Source organism: Pelecanus crispus, chromosome 11 (assembly GCF_030463565.1).
Source record: "Pelecanus crispus isolate bPelCri1 chromosome 11, bPelCri1.pri, whole genome shotgun sequence".
In the NCBI taxonomy this organism is placed as follows: Eukaryota; Metazoa; Chordata; class Aves; order Pelecaniformes; family Pelecanidae; genus Pelecanus; species Pelecanus crispus.
In genome coordinates, this window is record NC_134653.1 from 7,121,780 (window position 1) to 7,148,723 (window position 26,944).

At 49.1% G+C, this 26,944-nt stretch overlaps 1 protein-coding gene across 1 annotated transcript in view; it reads left to right on the forward strand.

Annotated features, from left to right (window-relative positions):
* Nucleotides 1–10,471: 10,471 nt before the first annotated feature.
* Nucleotides 10,472–26,944, forward strand: part of ADAP1 (ArfGAP with dual PH domains 1) — a 63,791-nt gene continuing 47,318 nt past the window's right edge. Inside the window, exons 1-3 of the mRNA XM_075718632.1 lie at nt 10,472–10,556; nt 21,183–21,313; nt 22,862–22,953. Coding sequence (XP_075574747.1) covers nt 10,472–10,556; nt 21,183–21,313; nt 22,862–22,953 — 308 coding nt within the window. The remainder of the gene's footprint in view (nt 10,557–21,182; nt 21,314–22,861; nt 22,954–26,944) is intronic.

Here is a 26,944-nt window from a genome sequence, read left to right on the forward strand (position 1 = left end):
GTAAGCTGTTAACACAATAATAGAAATCGATAAACGAGGGGGCTGTAATCGTCTTTCCTGCAGCTTTTCTTCAGCAAAGCCTCATTCATGCCACAACTCTAGGCACCCTCCTGCTCGGGATCCTGTGCCAGGGAGTCCCCCGGAGCGCTCTGGGTCAGCAGAGCTTTGCATGTTGGCACTTAGGAGAGCCTTGCCCGCACATTCCCCCTTTCTTCGCTCAGATTAGAATCAATTCAACCGCAAAGAGCTTAACCTTCATCACCGCAGTTATTTACAGAAAGAACATGGCTGCAAGCCAACCCTCGTTATGTCTTCCTGGGAGACTTTGAGCTCTAGGTGTATCTCTCCAAACAACTGCAATGACCTGCAGAACAAGGAAGAAAGGGTTTAATAAATATTTCCAAGGCTCTGAGCATTCTTCCATAGAAAAGCCTATACAAAGAGACCCTCCTGTGCTTGCACTGGAAGTGGGCCATGGTCCAAAGTCCTTTGTAGGAGCACAGTGAGCCTGTGCTTCTATGCTAAGGAAGGATTATTGCTGCATCTGACACCTGCAAGTGAGATACCTGGTGTAGCAGAAGGGTTGCATCTGTAGGCACCTGTAAAGTGAATGTTCACGGTTGTACACAGTGGCACACAGGGAAAGGGTGTAGCCAGCTGACCTTCACGCTTGGTCTTCCCCTAATCCTCTTCCAGAGCATTCTCCCCAATTTCTCCTGCCTGCTTCAAGGCCACAGATGTCCTTGCAGCTGGGCATCACACTTATGGTGAGTAGTCACCCACTTGGTTTCCTTTAGAGACCATAGATTTGCTGGCCTTTGCTGGTGATTAATTGCCCTTTGCAGCAGAAAACAAAATCACTTTCACTTACTGCTGCTTTTGTAGGTTTGGCTTAACCCGCGTTAACACTGGGAGGGAACTAGATTGGTTAGAGCACCTCTTGAATTTCACCCCGTTGTTACCTCACTCCAAGCAGGCCCAGAGAGCACTGGGAAGCAATGCTGTTTCCACAAAGCTGCTGGAACTAAACCTGGGGTGTTGCAGCGATGCAGTTAAGGCTCAGGAAATACTGTAGGCAGGCTATGGGAGAAGGAGCAGCCTGCTGCCTGTACAAAAAGCATCTGTAGCATCACTTGCTGTAGGCTCTGAAAAGTGCCATGGGTGTTCTGGTTCCACGGGAGAGCAGTATGTTTCTACATCTCTAATCTGTGATTCCTGGGAAGAGAATGATGCTTCTGCTACTATGCAAGAGTGTGGTCATTTCTGGTAGCATATCCAGTGACCCCAAAGGACTTTTGTTACTTTTCTGCCTGGAATAGGTCCCTTCTGGAAGAGATCCTCCTGATAAATTGGTTATGTGGCATATTGTATCAGGTTTCCCATAAAAATCAAAGCTGTAACTCAGATTAATAAAAAAAAAAAATGACTGTTTGGAAGGGCACATGCAAGGGTCCGTTTCCCCTCCCAGGGTGTTTCAGTGGAAATTGGATGTCTGATTAATCTTATCCTGGTTCTTTTTTTCTTTTAATGATTCTGCTTCTGTGAATAGCTGGCAGTGCTGCATTTCTGTCCGGATGCAGCAGATTTTCTAGCTTACAGATTTCAAGACAAAATGCCTTCCTTCTGGAATGAAGGTGCCATATGGCTTGAAATGCATAATTGATCACTGCTCAAAATAGGAGCTTCATCGAAAGTCACCTAGAAATCCAATGTGTGTGTGCAGAGGTCCTGATAGACCTTGATGCGTTTTTTTGTTTCCTGGGACTGGTGATGATACAGGGACAGGTTTTTATGGCTCTTCCTGGAGGTTCTGATGCTTGTGCTCTCTCTCTAGCACTGCACAGACTTTCACCACTGGATTGTTTATTCCCATTAGTCCAGGAGATCTTGGGACTTGCATTAGCAGGTGCATCAGTCTTACGCTTGCAGATTCCTGCTGGGGTTGGCTGGATGAAAAACACCCCAGACAATCCTGGGATTCACCATATAGCCCAGCAAAGGCCACAGTTATCTCTGTGAGTGTAAAACAGTTCGGGTGCATCAAATTTGGTGGGCTGAATCCAGCCCTTACTGTCCCAGGCTTCCCTGCCTCCGGTGGGGACAAGTAGCTGTCCGCACGAGCAGTCTTTCCTAGCTCCCCCCCAGAGTAAGGCAGGTGCCTGCTGATGTGGGGGGGATGGTGTGGTCCATCTGGCTGGTAATGAGCAATACCTTAAACCACCCGGTGCTGTAGATGCTTTTCTGTTTGGGTCCTTATGAATTACGGCAAATTCTGTAGGACCAGTGGTGGAAAGCAGCCCTGCAAAAAGAGAGCAGGATGGTGAAGAAATCAAGGTGACTACCCAGAATAACCCTGGCTTTTAACTTCAGCTTGATGATTTTAAAAAGCAGGCAGTGGGGGCTGCTTCTGCAGTGCCTGTGGGGAACTGAGTCCTTTGGCTATCTTAGTAACCTTCTAGGAGTTGACAGCTCTGATTTCTGGAGGATTTCTAGTTTCCTCAATGCTAGCAGGCCCTGCTCAGCAAGAACCTGCTCACACCCCTGGTTCTGATGCTGCTTGCAAAGCTGCTAATCAAGGATAGCACGTGGGAGTCGCATGGGAGGAGGTGCTCTGCAAGGGAGTCAGCTCCAGTTTTGTTTGCTCAGTTTACATTTCTCTGTTATCAAACCATGTTCTGGGCTTCAGCAGGGTTTGGAGGTACTGAATCTCTCCTTAGTGGACAAGGCAGGAGAATGGTAACACTACAGAATCTGGGACACCACGACTGCCCTGAGGATTTGATGTGATGCTGTGTGCTGCAGCCTGCTTAGAGGAGCAGTCTGCTGGCAATCTACAGAGGGCTTTTCCCTCTGGCTTGCTCCGACAGCCCCACGGCAGCATGGCTTGCTGGATGGTCAAAAGGATTTCACCACACTGAGGAAGCCAGTTTTTGGGCAGGCAGACCCAAACGGGAAAAAAATTCCCACTGCCACTCAGGAATTGCACAGAAGCTGCGGATCGGATCAGTGCTGAGAAAATTGCTGGTAACTCAGGATGCTGAACCAAGCAGGAGCAAAACCTCCCATTGGTAACTGAGCCTTCACATCCCCATGAACAAGTACCAAATAGGAAATCCCAGGTGTGTAATGAGGCTGGTTGCTTTCATCGCTGGGGTTGCCTCCCTCAGCTTTGCTCTTTAGCGTGGACGTGGGAGTTATGCTGTGCTGACTTCAACCCATGGATTTAGCAGGCTGTCTTTAACCCCTCACCACCCATTGCTGTGACCCAGCCCTTACAGAGCACACGCTCCGGGGTGTTCCTGTTGTTTGGCACATCTCCAGCGTGCATGTGCATGCTTGGAGCGGTTGCTAAGGCAGCATAAGTCTATCCCCCTCTCTCTACGCATTCAAATTTCTGTCTGGTCTAGACATACACATCTACTGGGTCCATGCAGCCCAATGCCAGACTGGTACCTGCATGGGAGAGTGCAGGCGATGCCATGGATCAGATGTTAAGAGTCTGTGTGCACAGACATCAGTGTGAATGGTACAGGGCAGCAAAGCGGGTTTCAGTTCAGTTCCCCCGTCCCCAAACTGTGCTGTGGAGCCTGGTGGAAAAGAGGGACTGTCCGCTGCCACCTACTAGGACGCAGCACGGAGGTGAACATCTCTGGCAGGACGTGCGTCCTGGCCTCCTCGTGCGGAGAGATGCTGAGCGTGTGCATGTGCAGCACAGAGATGTAACCGGAACCAGGTCACTGCAGGGCTTTGGCGATAGGAGAAGCGTGAGTTCTGGTCAAAGGGACAGAAATGCTGAGTTCACCGGCTGCTGGAAAAGAACTAGATGGGTGAAAAATGAGAGCGTGTCTGGAACATCTACCTCCATCCTTTCAGCATGCACAGCAGGAGACTTGCAGGTGTGGTGGTGCCAGCTAGAAAGACTCATTTGAGCAGAGAGATGTCTGGATTGATGGCTTTATTTCAGCTTATTTTAGCAAGTAATAGGCGGGGGGGTGATGTTTATCACAGAAACCGGAGCTGGCTAGTACTTTAGATCACAGCTCTAATCGGTTGGACTGACTTAGACAGTAAATCACTTTAACAGCACTAATAACACAGAGTGACGGGTATAGTAAACCCTCTATTGCAGCAATAACCTGGTCCTGCTGGTTCTTTGACTCAGGTTGGTGCTTCTGCGCTGGTTTGTTTATTAAAGCTCTTTCACAAAAGTCACCTGGGTGGCTGCTCCGATTCAGCCATCGAAATGGCTGTTCCCCTGCCATTCCCCAACCTGGCTTGGACTCTTTTTATAACCTGCTATAAAATTGTTTATTTTTGCACCTGTTTATAAAGGCTTTTCGGCCACAGGGGTCTCATGATGTTGTTTTCATGGCTTCTGGAGGAGGGCTGCTCTGTTGTTGCTAGAAATAATTGCTGTTAATTAATTCTTTGCTGATTTTTCTTTGGCAAAGCATATTGAAATAAAGAAATAAGTGAGCAGCATGGTCTGTATCTTGATGTTGTGGGAGCTCTTAGGAGGCATGCAGTGACAGCAGCAGCCAGAGGAAGGGTAGGACATAGTCCTCAACTTTCTGTGGACAAAGTTGATTGAGGGGAGGTTCAGTTACCATCTCCAGCTGTTAGGCAGCTTCCTTCAGGCCATCATTTCTATTCCCTTTCTAGAGAAAAACCACAGCTTTGTTTCTATTCAATGCTTTATTCAAATCACAGCTGAGCAATGTTACAGAAAGTGATGTGGTCTCAGATGTCTGAGCCGGACCAGCAGCTGAAGGCAGCAGTCCGTGATACGAGACCGATGGCTGGGACCTATAACTGCACCGGTTTTCTCTTCTTCTCTGTGCCCTTTTAAAATGGTTCGGCTTCTTTCTGAGGTACTCGGGCTCTGCTGCAGAGACTTCCAGACCAGAAGTGATGTGCTGGTCTTCAGCCCCTTGCTCTCCTTCCTATGGTTCTGCCTATAGCATCTCCGTCATCCTCTTGGCACTGGGTTCCCGGCAGGAGCAGCCAGCGGTTCCCAGGACCCCCGGGCAGGCAGCAGTTGGCTGGGCCGCTTCCGTTTCCACCCTGCAACGGGACATCATGCAGTCCAGTCTCCCGCTCGAATGTCTCCAAGCTGTTCCTGGAAGGATGAGCTATTTGAGCCAAGAAGAGATTAAATTATTGGAATTGAGCAAAAGCAATTTCCATGATAAGTACTTGCCCTGCGGTTTACACGTTGAACCTGTCCTGCTGCTGTCTCTGACTCAGACTGAATTGATGATGACCCACTCAGGATAATCACTTTGACTTTTCTTGGAGGAGCTGATACCATGACGTATGAATCTCTTCACACTTGTTGGCTTTCTCCATACGGAGCTTCCCCAGGCCTAAGTCTTTTAATTACTATAAATCAGGAACAATGCTAAAAGCAGTGGTCTACCACTGGCGTAGGTGAATTATTGGCTTCATTGGTCTAATTTCATCTTCTCTGAGAGCAGAAGAGAGCTCGTCATTAGGCCATAGATGTCAGCATAGCTCCAGTCGGGTGCCTGGTAGCTGCCACGGAGCCAATTCCCCCAGCTGCCCCCTCCGTGTCATATTTTACATCATATGAAATGGGTTCGGTACAACAGCAACAGGACTGTTGCAGCATGGTTTTTCTTGTGTTGAGATTTCCCCATGTGCCATGGAGCAGACATACAAATATCCAACATCCTCAAGCTATCAATTACCCCCTCGCTCTCTAGGGTGTGTCTTGGATCCCAACCACCCCGTCAGAGCGACTAAGCAGCCCCTGCGACCATGTATTGATTTCCAAACCAGCCCATATCTGCAGGAGCCTGGGCAGAGTGCAGGTGGAAAAGAAACTGGAAGGTTGTCCTGAGCACAATGGCCAGACTCAGAAAAGTGGTTGGAGCTACTTTCCTCTTCATTGCGCACAGCCATGAGAGAGCAGTTCTCAGCTCAAGGGTGTTGCAGAAGCCTAAAAAAACGGTGTTTAAGTCAAACAGCAGAGAGATTTTGCGCTGCACCCCCTTCTTGTCCTCATTCTCCCCATTTCTTCCCCCTTACAGAGGATCTCTGTAGTCTGGTGTGCATAGTGTTACCTGCACGGCTATTAAATCATGGGAGTAAAGGACTCCCCGTTCTTCACACTGGTAACACTGGGCTTTGCAGCAGAGTTAACCACTATGCAAATGTAACAAAACCCTGATCTGCAAATTACTCTGCAACGAGGCACTTTTAGAGTTACACAATGCCCGTTCTTCTTCGAGGGCCAGTGCAGGTGCAGAGCAGCTCTGCAGATGTAGGACTTCAGTCTGTTACTTCTGCACCCTTGCATAATCTTCTCTTGTATCATCTTGTATCATCTAATGGTTGGACTGGATGATCTTAAAGGTCTTTTCCAACCTAGATGATTCTATCTTCTTCAACTTGACCAACACATCCTAACCATGCAGATGCAGTGAGTGTGCTTTTCTGTGTTCCACAGGAGAAAAATTTCACAAGGTCCATAAAGCAATTTGCTAATAATCAGAGAAAGTTGGCATCAGTATCGGATTTTCAGTTCAAGGATTTTTAGTTGCCCTGGTCTGAGCTCTCTGCTCTGTGGCATTCCTCCCTCCCAGCTGTAGCCACTCTTGATTTAACTGGATAACCCAGAAAATGAGATATATAATTTATTTAAAGAAAAAACACTAGGATTTCAGTTTCTTTCTTTTTCTTTTTTTTTTTTTTTTTTTCTTTTGAACAGGAAACCATGCTGCAACGGAAACTAGCTGCTTTAGCATGGGTGCGGGTGGCCAGTGCTATGGCTTGTTCACACAAACCTCCAGCTGCAAGAGCTGCCTCCCCTATGGCACTGAGGAAGACTAAGGGATCCAGCCTGGTGTATCTGCTACTCCAGAGAGTTTTGCTTGAATGCAGTTGCAGTGGCATGAATTATTGATATTTCTGTTAAGGTTTGCCATTCACACAGGAATTTGTAATGCTTCCCCACATTACGCTGTGAATGCGCTCCTGGGTCACATAAAGGGTTGAGTTTAACACCCTTTCATTTGTATGGTTGTGACATTGATTTAGCCATTTAAGGGCTGGGGCTGCAAAATTAACTAAAAACCAGTGTAAACAGCTCTTTCCGGACAAAACAAGGCAGTCTTGGGATGAAAGGAACTAGTATGGAAGGGCAAGAAGAAGATATAGTTATGTCTGTGTATTTTCAGGGCGTCACCACAAAGATGATGAGAAGGTTTCCAGGAATTTCTGAGCATCCTTTGCCCTGACCTCAAAGCCTGGTATTTCTAGAGGCTGCCCTTGCTGCCACTGTGCTTGGCATCTTGGGAGATCGCATTAATACCGTCCGTTTCTAAGGCAACAACCTTGTGATTTAGAAAAGACTGAGTTAAAAGTGTGCGTGTTTACAAACACACACGTTTTACACATAAATATGTAAGTATTTATATACATATGTATATAAATTTATATCAGACTTAACAAGTCACTTAGCAGCGGAGAGACAGAAAGCATCTGAATGAGGGCGATGTACTGACAGTGACAACGGGTCTCCAGAGACTCTGGCCAGAGACTTTGCGAGAAGTAGGAGCAAATCCATTAAGCGTTCCCTGACAGGCCCTGCCCACAGGCAAAATGTGGGGAAAAGCTCAGATGAGGTTTTGGCTCCTGTGGGCACAGGCGGGAGGGAACAGTCTGACTTGGACAAGCCTGAGCAGCGATGCCCCTCAGCCTCCCAGGAGCCTCCGCCAGCCCTGCCCGGGCAACCTTCACCCTTTACCCTGCGGGCCAGTAAACTCTGACACTGTCCCCGCACTACACCAGGAATCACAATCCTTAAGAGCCAACGTCCATCAGGAGAGCCTCACTGCCTGCCCTGGATCAACACCGTGCCGACCGACACTGGAGCAATACCCAACCTCTTTAACCTGGGATAAACCAGGAGTAAATCTACAGAGATACTGTGTGTGTGAGATTGAATCAAGCCTTTGATTTTCCATTGAACAAAAGTTTATCTTCGATTCTGGCTCATTTAGTTCCAACTTTTCTCCCTCTCTCTCTCCACGTCCCCTCCACCCACGTGGGCTGTTTGTTTCCCGGTGTGAAGTCTGGAGTAATTGTGATGGGACTTAAATGCTGAGGACCGCTGTTGCTCGACCCTTGCTGGCTCTGTTCTCCTGCTCCGCCTGTCCTTTACGAACTGTTCCCCTCTCATCATTGACAACAGGCTCCGTTATATTTGATTTTATTACAAGATATAAATTTCTGTCTGCAGCCCTGGCTTCCAGCACACGGAGGAGAGAGAGAGGGATTGCCTAGCAACCAGGAGAACAAAAAAATTAAGAGAATCAATAAGTCTTAATGGAAAGCTAAACAGAGACTTTAAAACCAATCCCTCTCCTTCCTCCCAGCCCCTGCCCTCAGTAAGCTCATGGTGATATGCAGCATCCTGGCTAGTGCATGAAGAATTCAGCAAGTGCGTATTTTGGAAAAGCCAAAGTGCAAATGAAAACCTAACCTAACTTGGACTTAGGTAAAGCTCTGAACCTGTAAGCATGTACACCGACAAGCTTGAATATGGCATGGGTGTGGAGGATTAGGGCTAAGACACTGTGCTGGAGCTGGTTTTACGCAGTGGATGTTAGGAGTCAGTGCTCTGCTCCAGGTTGGTAGCAGTGACTCGGAGGTTGAGGGATGCGAGGGTCTGGATGCAGCAGCTCAACTTCTCCACAAAAGGCCCATGCACGGGATTACGCCTTTGGTTAGCGTGGGAATGAGTTTCCAGACATCAGCAGCCTACGTGTGTAAACCCAGCAAACTCCAGCACGATGCGTAACACCGTGTAGAGTCAGCAAGGAACAGTCTGACATCAGTTTAAAACAGTCAGAAATCAGCTTGGTTAGTTGCTTGTCTGACAGCACAAATGCAAAGGTCATTTGGGAGAACGTATTCCAGGCAAGGGGGGCATTGTAAATGTACCAGGCCATGCCTCTGCCTCTATTTAAGGGTGTACGCTATTTTCTCCCACAAAGCGTTCCCTGGAACCTGCTCACATCCATGTACGTTTGCAGGACCAAGATGGAGATTTGGTTGTGGGAGTTTTCCGGGAGCTACTGGCATCCTCCTCCTGCAGACACTGGTGCACGCCGTGAACCTTGTGGGGAGCATGAACAGCATGAGCTGAGCTTTGCAGGAGGTTGTTCTGCTTTGTTGGAGGAAGCAGAGATGGACAATTTGAATGGGGGACTTGCTTTGCAAAACCAAAAATGTTTTTTATAAGCAGAGCTGTTACGAGCCACAAATAGACCACAGCAGCGTCGCAGATGCCTGTGACCCATACCTGAGAGAAATGTTTCAGCAGGGGCCAGGGCAGCCGCCTACGAGGCACGGACCTGAACCCCTCCTTGGCCAAAGGCTTCCCATGTCACCCCCCTGAGTCACCCTCTAGTCCTGGTAAAACAAGGACAGGAGCCTTGCCCCGTAGGTGACATGAGATGCATGAGTGGCTGCAGACCTCAGTCCCAGCAACACGGCCGTGAGATGACACGGGGAAGCCGTGACCCAGCTGCAGAGGTGTCTTCTCCCCCGATAGTCCCTTGGCACCGTGGAGGGGTGTGGAAAGTGTGGGAAGATGCTTGGAGGACAGTCCTGCCAAGATGCAGACATGGAAGGTGGTGGTGATGTGTGCTTGGAAGGCCAGTGGTGAAGGAGGGGGATTTTGGAGCGCGGGTGGGTACCACTTAAACGTTTACACGTACCCCCAAAAGATGCTAAAGTTAAGGAGGCGCCCCAAAAGCACTGCTCAGGAACCCGCCAGGGTGCTCGAGCGGCGAGGCCCCGTCCAGCGAGGGCTGGGGTGTTGCGAGCCGCAAGCAACCTCGCCGCGGTGAAGACCCCCGGCCCCCACGCTCCCCACTGCCGTGCCAGCTCCCAGCCCGGGGGCGGGAGCCTCCCCTCAGCGGGCAGCGAGGCCGGGGCGCGGCACGGTCACCCCAAATTAAACCTGGGAAGGGACCGCTGGGGGTGGGAGCGCCCTGAGGGTGGGGACACCCGGGGGGGGGTGGGATGTCCTGATGGTCGGGGACCCCCCACGGGACGCCCCCCCCTCCCCCGGCGACGCGCGGCCGCTGGAGGTCGCGGGCGAGCGGCGCAGGGAGCCGCCAGCAGCCGCCAGCCCCCCGGACCCGGCGGAAGGCGGAACCGGCGCCGTGCCCGGGGCGGGCGGCTCCGGCGGCGGCGGCGGCGGGGCAAGGAGGCGTCCAGGGCAGAAACCGCCCCGGCGCGTCCCCTCCCGGCGGCGGCGCGGCCGGAGGCGTTCACCTTGCGCGGGGCGAGCGGGGCCGCATGGAGCAGCCCGGGCGCGCCGCCCGCCTCGCCAGCGCCCCCCGCCCCGCGCCATGAAGCTCGCGTAGCCGCGGCGGAGCCGAGCGGAGCCCCGCACCGCCTGCCCGCCCGCCGGCCCCCGCCCGCCGCCGCCCCCATGGCGAAGGAGAGGAGCAGGAAGGCGCTGCTGGAGCTGCTCCAGCGGCCGGGCAACGCGGCGTGCGCCGACTGCGCCGCCCCGGGTAAGGGCAGGGCGCGGCGGGGGGCGCGGGCGGCGGCCGCACCTGCCCGCACGGCACCGCACGGCTGGGCTCGGCGGGGCTCTGCCCGCCCCGGGAACGGCGGGGGCTGCGCCGCGCCGAGGGGGTGCCCGGCCCTCCCCCCGCTGCCCCCGCCGGGGCGGGGGGGGGGATGCAGCGGGGCTGCTCCGCGGCGGGCTGGAGCGATGGGGACGCGACGGGGACGCGCTGTCGCCGCGGCCGCCGAGCAGCCCCGGGCGAGGTGCCCCCTCCCGGCCCGGCCGCGGCAGCGCTGATGTCATCCCCGGCCGGTCCCCGCGCTCCGCAGTGCAGCCCGGGCGCCCGTACCCCGGCCGCGGGCGGGGGCCGCGCCGCGGGGGTGCCCCGCGCTGCTGGCGGCGGCTCGTCCCCGGCCCCGCGGGCGAGCGGGCCGGCTCGTGTGGCGGCTCCGGCCCTACCCGCCAGCAAGCAGAGCGGGGGAACCGGAGGCATTGCCCTGGGCATCCCGCCCGCCAACCTTTGACCGGCGTGCCACCGGCGGGTGCCCGCCCTGCGCGCTGCCTAGCGCCGTGCGGAGGGCAGGAATGCCCGTAGCCCCCCTCCTGCGCAGAGGGAGGAAGATCTGAGCTAGGGGCATCTTCCTCGCCCTTTGGCTGGTGAATCGTTGGGGCCGGAGTGCGAGCGTGGGAAAGCCGCTGCTCTTGCTGAGCAGGGTCTGTGTGGGGTGGTGGGACCTGCCTGTGGGAAGAATCTTAGAAAATTGCATAGCAAGGAACTTTCCTTTTTTTTAAAAAAAAAAAAAAATCACCCTATAGAAACACCTAAATTTGTATTAGCTTGGGCAGGATGGCTCTGAAGAGGTGCAGAGAGAGGATGTCCTTTTCAGCCTCTGTCATTCTATAGCTTAAAGAAAACCCAGCGCTTCAACTGAACCTTATTTTTCCAGCTATTGATTGATTTAGGATTTCAAGATCTGCTGGATACCACCATCCAGCTCGTACCGTTACCAATGGTCTTACGTCCCTAATCTACATCTCTGGACACTGCAGTTCACTTTCAGATGTGTTGTGTCCCCCAGTACCTGGCTGGAAAGGACAAAGAACTTTCTGCATAGTGAGAACTGCTTTGCAGCGCTGCGCTGCCTGCTCCCACCCATCTGCTGGCTGTCGTTGCTGTGTAACCGTACCTACCCACCTTTTAGGTATCTTGCTGAGCACAGCTTGGGCTCACCGAATAGGCGTCTGTCTAAATTATTCCTTCCTGGAGAAGACTTTACAAGTCTGGGCCACTCAGATCAATGGGGTAATTCTCCCTTGCCCTGCGTGTAATACAAAGCCCCTCTGCAAAATGGGAAGTTTCTCAGCATCAGCAGGATAGAGATGAAGCTGTAGGTCAGTAAAATAGCTCACGTCAGGGAAAGAGGGTTGTTGTTAAAGGCTCTAAATGGGCTTGTAAAACAACAAAACCGTATTTTGCTTTTGGTGACATTTGCACGCAGAGATGTCTTAGTGAATCTGAAACTCGGAGAGGAGAATTTGGGCCACTGTCTTTTGTAACACAAGATGCGCTATATTAATACCATTCAGCCTCTCTTCTGAACTCTCATGGCATTACTTCCCTGGGACTGGATCTCTGTTCGTCAACCCAATTTCCCCAGTGATCACTTTGCTTCAGTGTCTTTGGCAAATGAGAGCTGCTCGTGGTGCTGTAATGTGCTCGTCTGCCTGGGAGTGACAATAAACTTGAGATGCCCTGGGCTGCTTAACATAAGATATATAACTTGTGTCTGTAGATAATATATAAAATATTCTGAAATCTGTTGTTCATCCTGGGGAGGTGTGGCAGGCCAGGTCTTTCTGGGTATGAGACAGCGTGGGATAGGTGTCCAGGGAGCCTCCAGAATAGGGTGCGAGTATGTTCTTTGCTGAGAAGTGGGATGCACAGAAGGATAAATGTGATAGCTGGAACTGGGTGGACAGCTAGGCACAGGAGAAGTACCAAAGCAGAGAAAATAAAGTGCAAATGAAGGAAAAGGGAGGGCGGGGAATGAACAGAGGATGAAGAAAGCAGGGTGTACTTGTGCTTTCCCACGTGTGTACCGTCATACTGCTGATCTGGTACAGCTGGGGGTAAGCAAAAGGTCAAGATCCCTGATTTATTATTACTGCTTCTCAGGTGGGTGTGTTCCTTTCCCTGAAATCCCCAGTTAATTCAGGATCCATGATAAAAGGTAGCCATTTGGCTCAGGGATACAGATAACGAAGAATAGGATGGGTCAGAATGTAACAGGGGAAAATTCTCTGTTAGTCACTTTAATGTGTGTATTTGGAAGCCAGCCGGGTTTTCTTTTGCTCTTGGAAATATTTGTTTCAGAAATCAGCCAGTCAGTGAAAGTTTGGTTGGTTTTTTTTTTTCTTTCCTGCGGTCAAAAAGCATTGTTTTCTTTTGTTACTGTTTTGGCATTTGGGTGAAACTCAGTAGCCATAGCCCTGGAGTAATGGCTTCTCCTGGGTATGACATGCTCACAAAAGCCCAGGCTCCTGATGCAGAAGAGCTTGCAGGTTGGCATCGTTGTGGCTAAGCTGTGACCGTGCAAAAAATCAAATCCCAGGGTGGAGAGGGAGCATCAGGGGAGGCAGTGCTTTTTCTCCTAGGCTAAGTAACTTTGTCCCCTGCAGGGTCATCACATCTTCTTGAGGAGATCTAGGCAAAATGTGCTGATTGCCTGGATCTGGGCCAGAATTAGCCACTTAATAATGATTGAAGATTATTTAAGTGGCCAAGTCCTACAAGTAAGGCTGCTGTATTCAAGATGTGTGTTCCCCTGGTTTGTGCACTTGCAGCTGGGTGGAACGTGGCATTGAATGTGATGCTCAGGAGGGTCAGATCTGTGTCTCACCAGGACCAGTGTGTATATCTGGCAGAAAAATCTCTCGTGCAAAAGCAGAGCTTCCAAAAAATCCTCCCAGATTTTGAGGGCATGTCTCAGGTAGGGAGAACAGGCTTATGGTGGCCCTGGCCACCACAGCTGCGAATGCAGAAAGGATGCTAAAGTAGAAACTGAAAATCAGAGTAGAAAAAAACCTGAGAGGTTACATTTTTCACTTAGAGGTTTTTAATTTTTTTTAAGCTTCCAGTTAGATTTTTATTAATTGTATCTTTAGAAAACCTCAATTTTCAATGGAAGTTTCAGTTGCAAAAATGTCATCTGTCTGTAATGAATAATGAGATTGCATTCGCTACATCTTTGAGAATGCATTGTGGGGTAGGAGCCACTGTAATGAAGTCATCATCTGGGGCATCGGGTCCCCTGTCATTACACGCTTCTGTGTTGGAGTCAGGGTCCTAGATGTTGGTTTGCAGTGTGTTTGTTTTGGTGGCTTTAAAGATGTGTTTTCACAGTGAAGACAGCATGGTAAATGCAGTCTTAAGCGCAAACTGAGCAATCTTGCTGAATTGCTGGTGTGTAATGGCTCTCAATGTATTAGAATAATCTTTTTTTTTTCAAGACTAATGTGGCAGTTCAGGCTTTTTTTTTTTTTCCCCCCTCCCTAAATGATTCTTTGTCTCAGGCAATCTTTCCTCGCATCATGAGATGGATGGTTATCTCAGGGCATAACAAGACCTTGAGTATTTCTCTCTCTACTCCATTTTTCTATGACTTAGACTTGTGTTTCCACAGAGCGAGAATCATTTTACATTGTAGGAGGACAGTGAGGCTCTGAAGACAGAAGTGGAAATCCCATCAAAGCAATCCTGCAGTTTAAACCCTCTGGCAGCAGTTTATGTGGCTTGTTTTTATCGTTTTCCTCTTTCTTATTTGGGGTGGATTACTGGGATGCGGACCCTGGGTAACATCGACCTCTGTGCCTGAGGCTCAGAGGTGATGCAGGATGGAGGAAGAGCAAGAGGCGCTTTGGAGGGGAGTCCGGTAGCGGAGCTTTGTGCTGCAAAGCCGAGCAGATTTGGTATTTTGGTGTAACCGTGTATATAAAAGCCTGAGGGTGGGTGGTGTGTGGCTGAGGTGGTTGTAAACACCTTTCCTGCAGGCCCAGCATCTTGTTTCTCAAGCAGGTGAAGATTTTCCCTTCCCTTGATTTCATGAAGTGAGGGCGGTGATTAGAGGGAAACACATGAGTGCTGGGGATTGCTTGATTTGCTCAGGATTAAGGAGGGCACTGAAAGGATTTGATCTCAACCCTCTCCTTCCCCTATCCGACTGCTGGTCCTAAAAACACAGATTGGGAAGACAACTGAGTCACCAGGTCCTGGCTGGTGCTGTCATCCGCAGCGACATCTCCCCATCCCCTCCGTGGAGCGATGGGGCTCTGCCTCGCAGCTAGTTCTCTCCCGTGCCCCCACTACCTCCTACTGGAAAGCTGTTCCAGAGCTTCGCCACTCTAATGGCGTGAAACGGGCTTTTCATTTTTGTGCTAAAACTGGAAACTCGTTCCCGCACCTCCATTGTCCTCTCACTTAAATATTGTGGGTTTTTTTTTTTTTTTTTTTCCTCGGGAACTTGCCAGCCCTTCTCTCTGGGCATAAGCAAAGTGGAGGGGTAAGAAGGAAAAAAAAAAAAAATCCCATAGCAGTTGTGTTTAGCTTGATGCCACTTTCTGTAGGGAGTAGGACTTTTTGCAACAAAGGAGGTTTAATGTGACCATGTTTTTAGTCGGGTCCTAATGCCTGGGTTGCAGCACAGCCGTGGGCTGCAGACAGCAAGCAGAGAAGGCTGCTGACACCTGCCAGCTGAACAAAAAGACCTTGGCAAGTTTAGTGCCTTCACTGAAAAATTTCCCTACTTAGAGAGGAGTGTTGGTGGGAGGCTGTTTGGCTTCAGTTTTAATGTCTTTTATTGTTATTTTTAAAATGCATGACCATGGTCTGTTTATTAACCTCCTAATCTTTCCCCAAAGTAAATAGCAACAGAACTTCAGTGCTGCACATGAGGTTCTCCTGGCTGGGGCATTTAGGAAATCAGCGGCCGCTGAGTGGCAAGCAGAAAAGGCTTTTTGCTTGTTTTGATTGCACTAAAATCCTTGTGATTACGTCCCGTATCCTAGGGCATGAGTTACCTTTCTAGTGCAGGGTAAAAAAGGTTTTGCCTACCTGGAGAGGTCCTCCTCTCCCCTCTAATTAGTCTTTATCACCTCAAACAGGGGAGAGAGATCAGAAAAATCTGTTGAATCTCCATCCCAACAAAACAGTGGCTCCCACCCAGCTGGTGTAGCGGGGATGCAGCCAGGCAGCTATTTAAGGGTCAGGCCATCGTTTGTGTGCTGGAGGATGTGTTAATGGGGTATTGCTGTGCCTTGGCCACGTTCTGGCAGATATTTGTCTTAGTCAGCAATATACTGTGCTATATATAGTGATAACTGTGGTTTAAGGCAAAAGGTGGAGTGGGGGCATCCAAGTAAGTTTTGGGATTCTGAGTTCTTGCTCTTGTCTTGTGGCGACTTTGAGCCTGCTACTGCTGTACTTCATGTGATTTTACTTGGTGGCATTTAGGGCTTTTCAAACTGGAACCCTGTGGTTATATTCTGGATACAGGAAATACTGACCATTTATTTAAAAAAAAGAAAATTCCACTGCCATCCCACCTCCAATCTTCTCTACTCTCCTTTTGGTTTGTATAGATTGTCCTATGTCTTATGTTGGTGGTTCTTTATTGTTTTTCTGGGTCCAGCCTTTGTTTTTTCCCTCCATGGGCTGTTCTTATGCTTAGTAATGTTGGGTTCAAGCTGCAGAGTTCATTGTTCTGTGTGCTGGGTTTTCCCAGGGCTTGTGATGTCAAAAGAGGCTGGGTGGTTAAGTTAATTTCTGAATTTAGCCATGTTGCCCAAATGTTTTAGTTTTGCTTTGGATGCTTCTGTCATCTCTGGCTGTGCCTTCGCTTTCAGATGAATGAAATGGGAAAATACCACCCCAATGCCCTTCTCCTGAGTTTAGTTTAGCTTTGTTTGTTTATTTAATTTTTAAAATGAAGTTGCATCAAGTTTTTATTTTGAAAGTCATTATAATCTGTTTATAAGTGACTAGAAATCTCTGCCACATTGGGCAGTGAAAGTCTTCTAGAGCTGGCATCAGTTGTTCTGGAGCAATGATGCTGAAGGATAAGAGACTTTGCACTTATAACAGTGTATTTGGTTTAATATTCCTCTTGCTCCTTGTTAGTCTTTATTCCTTTTGGCTTGACATAATGGAATAAAGTAATTTGTGTGGAACTTGGACATGCTGGAGAGTTTTCATTAGGCTTCACTGTTGTTTGCTTGAAGCTGTTTGCTGTGGAGGCTTAGAAAAAAAAAATAATCTTTTTTGGGCAGTGCCCAAAAATGGCCCAGATTATGATATATTCCCATTTCGGTGCACTTTTTGGGCCCTGCCCAGATAAAATGGCTTAAATAAAATTACTGAACTCCCCAGATGTCCAACACAGAGAACATGCTCCAGCTGTTGAAGTGTCTAGCAGCAAGGTGGACTTCACCTAGCTACGGAGACCTCAGCTCGCCAGCCATACAGCAAAGACACTGGTTCACTAAACTGATGGTGCTGCCCCAAAACTCACCTGTCTCGTATGAAGATGCTTATGTGAATTTATCTGCGTGCTTGATAAGATGTTGTCTTATCTGGAAGCAATGGCACAGTTGTTTGAAGGGTTGGAGTTTGTGATTATGCCGAGATTGGAGATTGCTGATGTTATCTGCCATGTTCCTGAGCTGAGAACTTTTCACATTGTTCATGCTGGGGAGCAGAAATAAAGAGGGAGGGACTGTGATGTGGTCAGGGAGCTCCATAGCTGCTGACATCCCCAAGCCTTACAATGGGCTTCGGAAAAGCGTCCCTGCAGAAGTGGGTGCTTGCACTGGCCGGGAGCCATCTGCCTGGGGATCTGTCACCAGTTCCTGCAGAAGATGTGTGGGTGTAGAGGTCTTGTAGCTAGATTTCTTCGAAAATGGTGTCACAAGTGCACGGAGGGGGTGAGAAGGGTAAGCTGTGTTGGTAGAGCCTTCCGGAAGATGAAGTCAGGGAATCCTCCACCCTCTTCCTTCCTGGCCACGGACAGAGCGGTGGCACAGGAGAGGTCACAGGGATTCACCAGCCTGGGGGCTTGTGTGGGTCCATAGCCCTCTGGCTTATTCAGCTGATGCTTAGGAATTCCTTTTGGCTTTCAGCTAAAGTCCAGGAAAGGCCTGGGATGGCTTGCTTTCTCAGTCAGATGTCTTCAGCAAGGAGAGCAAGAGCCATTAGAAAGCTCTAATAAGTCATTGTAACAGCGACATTTTGGAGAGACTTCCCCTGGACGATCAGTTGGTTCTGGGGCATTTCACTAGTTTTGCTAAATCCAGGGGATTTAGCAATTTTTTGGATGGGGCTAACTCAGCTCTTGAGGCCTTTGAACTCTTTTTCCCTTTGGCACTAAAAACAGTTGCTAAATTTGCGTAGTTCTGGGCTGTGGCCGTCACAGGAAAGCAGCACAGAACCAGCCAAGCATCTACAGCTCTTACATCCCCCATTGCTGCATGATTTTGGATTTAAGAGATACATATTTTTAAAACCAGAAGAGCAATGAAGGGGAAGTTGCTATTAATATACAGCAGCAATGCAAACTGCTGGTATCGGGTCTGGTGAGTTGAGTGAAGCATGCAGCTGTGTCATGGTGCTCCTTGGAGTTTGCTGTGTGGGATGCTGTTGATGCTGGATGGACGTGGACCTTGTGTCTAGGCAAGAGAGGAAACACTGAAAGGAAGGTGATCAGGAAGAGGTAGCTAGCAGGTGTGGTTTTAATGAACAAGCTGAGGACATCCCTTCCAAGGGCTGGGTCACCACTGACCCTGTCACCTCTGCCTGCTCCTGTGAAGTACTGGCATCTTCTGGAAACCGTGCGCGTATGCTCCTGCATATAGCCCAGCTTTTGCTTTCTTAATTAGATGTGGCTTGACATTGTGTGGAGCCGGGGGGATACATGTTCAAGAGTTGCGGCTAAAGAAAATACTATTGGTGTCAGGAGAATGCTTTAAAGCCCCAGTTGTGATTGAAACCCATTGCTTGAGGTGCTGTCTACCCACGTTGAGAAGAGATGGCTTGGGTATGAGTTGGCTCAGTGTCCATTGGAACTGCAGTCTCCTCCATCTGAGCCTGAGGATATTCTTGCATGATGTTCCTCCACCCAAATGTGTCCTCATCCCTGGCTGGAGGAAGGTGTGACATCTCCTGGTCCTGTTGCACACTGCAGTGCAGGCAGCGGAGGGGTTACTTCTTCAAAGGATTTGGAAACCTGAGTCTAGCAAGTTGCAGACAATATGAAGAAAGCTACCTGCGTGCCTAAGATAAATCTGTTAACATAAAACAAGCATTGTGGCTCCTGATAAAACCTGTGGAGGCCAATGCATACTTTGATACCCATTTCCCTGCTTTGATTGGATCTAATTACACCGGGAAGGCTTGAAGCACGGTTATCATGGAGCAGCTGTGCTGAGCACAGGGAGCTGGTGGCTGTATTAACTCCTGACTCCAAACTTCACTGCCGCGGCTTCCTCTTCCTCGCTGCTGCTCTGTGGCCGCCCCATCCTCCAGACCCTCTCACCCTTCCACGTGCCTGATCCTCTGCGTGGAAGTCAGAGATTTTCAACAGTGGAAGTCAAGATTTTTCAACGAGAGACCCTGATGCTTTCACCTTGCCTGACTCATGTCATTTGGTCCCATGGTCCTGGGCTACCACAGGGCAGCCGTGCTGCACCTTGGACTGTTTTTGTGGTAGGAAGTTTGACAGGTCTCGGACCTTGACTACAGCCAAGTGTTTGGAGATGGGAGAGGGAGGAGAGCACGAGCATGGAAATGTGTGTGAGCATGCAAAACTCTTGATTCTTGTTGCCAGCCTATAACCCAACAACTGGCAGCAATCTTTGTGGTTGGAATAAGTGGGGGTGCCTGACCTCAGGCGTGATGTGAAGCCGAGTCACCCGGTCATTGTGGGAGGACCAGGGTGAGGGTGCAGGAACTGGGGCTGGTGGGGCACCCTGTGCCCTCACTGGCATTGCGGGTGTGGGCAGCACTTGGTTGCTGCTGTGGTGTGCTTAGATTGACTCGCCTGGTTTTATATTTGCCAGGCCTAAGCTGTTGTCATTAGGGTCTCACATGAGGATGGGAGATCATGTGAAACAGAAAAAATGTACCTTTATTTTTGGCTGCTGGTTCCAGCCCTGTGCCAAGGGAGCTGCGGCTGATGGGACTTGCACCAGCTTGGGACTTCGCTCCCCTCTCCTGGGTGGGCGCCCAGCCACGTCCGATGAGGCTGCTCATTTTGCTCATGGGTTTATATCTGAGCACAACCACCTCTGGGGAACTGAATTAGTCTTTTCTAGGGTGTGCTGGGGGAGGTTGGTGGCCGTCCCTGCAGGCAGGGGCCAGTAGCAGACCTCGATACCCCGTGCAGAGGAGCTGCGTTGCCCAATGCCAGCCTGCTCCCGCTGCACTCATATAGCCAGACCATTAAATATGTATAAGAGGAGAAAGCACGTTCCCTTGCTTTTTATAAATAATTGCTGCGCTGTGAGGAGTGAGTGTTTAGCGTAATTACTGCGGGGGAATAAACAAATTATGACAGTTTGCGAGAAGGGAAGACCTGCCCTTACCCCTTGACAGCCTGATGCAATGGGGCAGCCGGGGGGCTCCCACCTGTGCGGGTTTGGGGGAGGATGGGGTGAGGGACCTCCGTCGGGGGAGGTGCGGGATTTCATGGCTGACTTGGTGACTTGCAAGGAAACTCTTTCTGCTGGGGCGCAGCTGGAATAGCAGGCGCTGACATTTGCTAGTCGGAGTTCAAACAAAGATCCCTGTATAGGCTTTATTAGCGAGGCAGTGCCAGGGACACTGGTGGATGTGTCCTGCCCCCGGCCCCTGCCCTCCTCCGGTTCCTCTCCGTCTCTCCATGCTGTGGGCAATGCCTCTCCTGAGGAGGAATTTGGAGGCGAAAGACTTGTGTTGAAAGTGCTTTGTGTGAGACGTCAGCTCGGGGATGTAAACAGCGCGTGGTTTTGCTCAGAGAAAGTACAGAGCTGCCACTGGCAGCATTTTTCCATTAAGGCAAGGGCTGGAAACCTCCTGGCACGGAGGGCTGTGCTGCTGGGCAGCCGTAGCTGTGGGAGGAAAGTCTCTCTGTGGAGCACTCCCACAGTAAAAAAAAAAAAAAAAAAAAAGCAAGCAAGGGACCAGCATAGCAGTTTCCCCGAGATGTTTCTTTTAATTGTGCAATTTCTGTTCCACGCGGCTCTCATTGGGTGGGATTTCCTGATGAAAGATGGACATTCACCTCTTCTTGTGAGCATGGTGTGAGTTTTGGCGGTCTCGGGCATATGCAGTTGTCTGTATATTGGGGTTTTGTGAATAACTGCTGCACCTGAGATTGCAAATCTGTTAATTGTTAGTGTAATTGGTATAACTATCAATATAAACAAACACATATATGTATTTCGCTTGTGTGTTTATTTGATGCCTTTAAAATCAGGGAACTTGGACCTGGTGACTTCTGAACTGCCTTGCCATGCCCTGTCCTGCCCCATCTCTCCTTCCTCCTGCGCTGAATCCGACAGACCGGTCGAGTGCAATTCTTCCTTTCCTTTTTGCTTTCAGACCCGGACTGGGCATCCCACAGCCTAGGGATCTTCATCTGCTTGAATTGTTCAGGAATCCATCGCAATATTCCCCAAGTCAGCAAAGTGAAGTCGGTCCGTCTGGATGACTGGGATGATGCTCAAGTGGAGGTATGTGCATCTGAGACTTGAAGTACCAGTGAGCTTGGGTCACTGCATTTTACCAGCAAAGCTGTAAAACAAGAGTCCTTTCTAAAGATGCCGCAGCAAATGTAATTTCAGAAAGCATGTCTAGATAATTCCTGAATGTGGGAATGAGGTCCATGATGCTGACGGAAAAATGGAGTAGACATTTCATGAAGAAGTTGTGAGGGTTTCCCCCACACCTATAAAAATATCAGTTAGAGTGTGTAGAAATGACTAATTTTAAATTAATTGCCTTCCATTTCTCACGTTACCTCTAGCCTAGACTAGACGGTAGGCTAGACCTCTAGTCTACCACCCCTGCCCAGCGTGGCTGTTTCTGACTTGGTTCCACTTAGCGTTGAAGACTCTTAAACTCACATCTTGAAGAAGTGAACCCTCACAGTATAAATTCTCTCTATTTATGCAACGCACCTGCCTAGGTTTGGGTGATGTTGCTAAAAGGCAAGTCTACCCAGGAAACCTATCTGCTTTGACTGCTGCTGTCTCTAAAGGCATGAAGAATGCTACCAGTTATTGATCTTTATCTTGTATGTTGTTGATTTGAGGTTTTTCTGAAAGCCACAGCTCAGGGAGTCATGTGTTTTATGAGGAAAATAAGCCTTTGTGTTGCGTGAGTTTTCCCTTCCCTGATTTTTTTTTGAGAATAGATTGAATATGTAAACTCAAGAAGCTCAAAAACATGAAAATAATGAGAAAAAAAAAAAAGTCTTGCAGGGGTGGGGGGAAGAAAAAGCTTAGCTTCTTGTTATACTTGTATGTTTGGCATTTGATACAGGACAAAACATATTTAGCATGGCTGCCTGGAAAAGGATGGGGGGTTTTTACAGTTATAAAGTGATTTTAATTAAATAAAATTTATGAGTAGGGAAATACATGGTTTTGTTTGCTGTGTTCTCAGCTAGCCATTTTTATAAGAGATCAGAGGGAAAGGAGGGATGTCAGGGCAGATAGAAGTTATTTGTTTATTTATTTTTAGTATTTCAAGCTCCTTTCTGAGGTTGCTGGCATGGCTTTGCAAAAATGAAATTAACCTTTCGGCACAAGTGATGTGATCCAAAGCAAAGGGCATATTGTCGGAGACTGTTACCTTGCCTGAGCTGTAACACAGGCAGACTTAAAGTTAGTGTTGGGTTTTGCCCTCTGGTTGCCCAATTTCTGTGCTGGGTTCCCTGGGAGCCATCTCATTCTCGTGCCTGTGAGTGGGAAATGCCACCGCGTGCTGCCTTCTGCTCCCATGGGGATCATGCACGTGTGACTGGGACACGGACCTGTCCCCAGCGTTGTATTAAGCTGGGGGGAGCCCTGGCAATAATAGTCAATATTAATTTCTGAGCCCTGGTTTGCAGGCACAGGCTTTACAGCATCCCTTCTGTGCACAGTCCTGGGGAAACCTCAGTAAGTGAACAGAGGCCCCATCCCAATAATTTTATTACTCTCTAGAAACAAAAGAGGACAAGGGAAAATACCGTTAACATTTTTTAATTCTTTCTGGTTTTTCTCTTCTTTTCACAGTTTATGGCCTCGAATGGAAACAATGTAGCAAAAGCAAAATATGAATCTAAAATGCCACCGTTTTATTACAAGCCAACGTTTCTTGACTGTCAGTAAGTAAATACCTTTGCTGGTAAACGCCATTTAATTGTTTGCGCAGCTGCAGCCTCTGTAATATTTTTAGTTTCAGCATGATATATTTTTTTTTTTAGCCACAAAGGAGGTTTCATTTATAAAAGACTCTGAAAATCTTTGTTCTTCTGCACGCATATGGTAGAGTTTATACTATGTGTAGGATCTTATTTAATAAGTTCAGTTGAGATGATGTAGGGAAGTCAATAGTTTGTCTGTTCCCCAGACTCTTCCAAGTTTCTAAAGCTTCAAAAATGCCAATTTCTACCCATTGATTTCCTCTGCCTTTTCAGATAGTCCTTGTGCATCAAACCAGAACTTACTTATCTGCTATATGAGATGCTAGGTTACTTGTAATACAAAAATAGATTCATAGAATTGTTTAGGTTGGAAAAGACCTTTAAGATCATCAAGTCCAACCATCGACCTAACACTACCAAGTCTACCACTAAACCAGTTAAGGGGAGAGGAATAATTCATTTCATGTTTCCTGGAATACTGTGTTTTAGTGCCAAAGTGGTGGATTTTCTTTTTCTGCCTAAGTGACAAATAATATTCTCTGTGAAGATGAGTGAAAAGATATTGTTTCCCATACAGCATTTATGACAGTAAACCTTCCTAGTAAGCTGGGGTAGACTTTGTAGGCCAAGAGGGCTGAGCGGCCAAAACATGCTGTACCATCCAGGGAGCAACAAGAGGAACTGAAATTGGTTTTTAGGGTCCAGTCCTGCAGAGTACCCAGGGCATTTTTGTTTCTTTGTAAAACCAGTTTTCACACAGGGTCTGTAGGGCGTAATTTCCAGACCCAGGACTTTAGTATTAGCAAACTGGTGAGTACTGGTCCCCGATGTCCCTCCCAATATTGCTGCTTTAACTGGGTGTCACTAGTTGAAGAGGGAGGTGTAATTCGGCAGCGTGGCGGTGGTGTGAAAACAGCGTGCGAGGCTCTCAGCAGCTGGATGATGTATTCAAGCATTGTAAGAGGTGCCCAGAACAGAAGTACTGGAAGGGTTCTTATGGCTCCCTGCGTGAGATGCTAGTCTTTGAGTAGGAAGGCTCTGCTGTTTTCCCCAAATCTGAACTAATACTGAAGGTGGGCCAAAGGGTTCATGAATACCTATGCTCGTCCTCGAGGTGACTTTATCTATCTCATCTTCTTGTACTAGCTGTTAGGAAGAGTTATTGTCTTCCTACATCATGCAAAAAGCCTTTTATAGTAAAGGCAAAAGGCCTGTGAAGTATCTTGGTGATGCATCTGCTACCCACTATTTGATAATGCTCAAATGCTAAATCTGGAAAGGCCCAGGTGTAAGCAGCACTGCCTGGCCTGACGATAAAAAACTCCATCCATTTATGCAGTGTTCCCAGATCTTGGTTTTGGTATAAAATGGCTTCTGGCAGTGGCTTCCATGGTTCCTACAAGTACAGAAATTATCTGAGGACTGGCAAAGCTGCTGCGTATTATAGAGGGGCACACTCTGAGTGCACTGTGATTATCTTGCTAAGATTATTTTTTTGCAAGGAAAAAAGCCCCAGCCTCTCACCTTTCCTATTGCTGGAACACCTCTGCCTTTGTGGGAGGGAGCCCAAGAAGAAGCCACTGGGAAGGTGCTCCCAGCTGGAGTGATCCCACAGGTCCAGGGGAGGAGATGGTCCAAATTCAGCTGGATGTGGCAGCACCATTGTTTATGGGTTTTTTTCTTCATTTTAGAAAAACAGCTTCAGCAAAGTGACGTTTTGTTTGTTTTTAACCCTGTCTCTCCCAGGGCAGAGAGAAGGGAAAAACCTTCATACGTTTGGCCATGTTGGGAGTTTAGGACCTTTCAGGTTCTCCTCCTACCTCGAAGTGGTCTTCAAGCATCACCCCTGGGTCCTGGCTTAGGGAAGGTGGGGAAGATGCTTCATGTGGGGTTTTCTGGGGACTCAGAAGTGCTTGTGTGGATGAGGATCTGAAAAGTCAGGGCTGTGATTTAGTAAGGACTCATGGAAAAATGATGTCTCAAACCTGGAGGAGGTGGAGGAGACTTGCCTTGTGACAGTCAAGAGCAAAACCTGCCTGCTCCTGCCTGTCTACACCTAGACAACAGGATTGCTGTTCACCTAACGCAGGCGAGGCTTCTTACTTTCCTGCAGGCTCTGGTGTGACGTTGACCCATCCCTCCCTATGCACAAAATCCTGCCTCTTTCTTCCCTGACCAGCAGAGCTGGCAGCCCAAGGACAGATGTATCCTCCTACTGCAGGATTTGCTGGCCAGAGTTCTATGATGCATGTCTCAACATCCCCGTGGGGTCTGTGGTGCCCCTTGCAGATGGATCTAGCGTCCTTCTCATCCCTGTGCATCAACTGCTTCTTGCATCTTGCTGTGTAAATAGATTGTGCTTCCTAAGATGGTGCATCTACAAAAGGAAAATCACTGATAATTTCTCTCTTGCTTCTACAGAGTTGGGTTGAAACAAAAAGTCTTTCGGCAGAGCATTATTCATGCTTATTTCCTTTGCCTTCTCCTTAGCGTCTCTTTGATACAAGGAAGAAGGGAACCCCAAGCTCTCCACGCTCCCCAGATGCCAGGCGAAGTGGCTGGCTCTGCCAGCAGCTGGGAGGTGGATGCCGTCCTTTGTGAACAGACAGCTTTCGTAAACTGTCGTGGTCCTGAGAGCATCCAGTACCATGTTTGTATCGCTGAGCTCCAAAATCCCAGCAGTTGGCTGTGCCATTTTGAGACTTGCATGTACTTGTGATGTTAAGGATGGAGAAGCAAGATTTTTCACCTAGTTGTCATTGGTAGGAGAAACACAATTCTAGGGGATTTAAATTTTGTTTACTCTTAAGTCTCAGTTAGATTCCATCAGATGTTGCACTCCAGCCTTAGCTGCCGCTTTGCCCTTACAGGGCAGGGGCCCATTTGATATTCAAGTTGTTCAGGAGCAGAGTCCTGGTTCTTTTCCACGCCCCATCCCTGCCCGAGGGGGTGCAGAGCTCGTGCTGGGGGACCCCGGCTGGAGGTGGGGCAGGTCCCTCTGCAGCTTGGGGCGTCCTGAGGTCTGGGTGCAAGTCGCACTCGACTCGCCTTGCGCAGGTCAGCCTGAGAGATAGCAAAAGCTCACCCTGCGGCTCAGGCAGCTTAGAGACCACAAGCATTTTCATTCCTTCTGCTGCTGGGCTGGCAGACATGTCTGTGGCTTGCTGTGTGCTTGGTCGGTTTGGCTTCCTTTGATAATGCAGCTCAGGTTTTGCTGCTGTGATATTTTTTCTTCCTCCATCCTGCGGTGCAGTTGCACTCCGGGGAGCTTTGCCGGGCGGTGGCTGAGCTCCAACCGCAGCCCTGTCAAAGCCGTCTGCGAGCACAGAGGGACTGTGCTGGTGCTGGGCCGGCGGCGCTGGGGTGACCGCTCCACCTGCAGCCCTTCCTGGGGCTAGATGGAGAGGCACGCTGCTGGACTTACAACCTGTGCGAAACAGGAGCAGGAGGGTTAAGGGGTTGCTTTTTGTTGTTGTTTCTTTCGGGTTCTTTATTTATTTCTTGACTGGGGGGGGATGAGGCAAGGCTAGTCTTTCTGCAAGCAGCTGGAAGAGCAATTTCTGTCCCTTTTGTGCTCCCAACTTGTGCCTATTTTGCACTGGGACAATTTTCAGTCTGGATGCCCCGATTTCTGAACTGAGCCTGGGGCTCAGTTGGTAGGTAGGTGGTCATGTAGGTGTTCTCTGGACCAGTGCTGCTGGGTCTCTGCGATAGCAGCAGGGTGCATTGGGATAGAAGCGGTCTCTTGCAGCAACAGATCTCCTTCTGACGCTGCTGCAGTATAAGCAGCTGTGGGTACGTTGCATGTTGGGAATGTTTTGAGCATGGTGTGCCAGGTTGTATTTTTCTTTCTCTAGTTAGAGGCTCTCTGTGCCTTTCAACAGATACATGCTAAACAAGAGCAGGGGAGTGCTGCTTTTTAAAGGGGTATATATTTAGCTTTCTCCCCGCC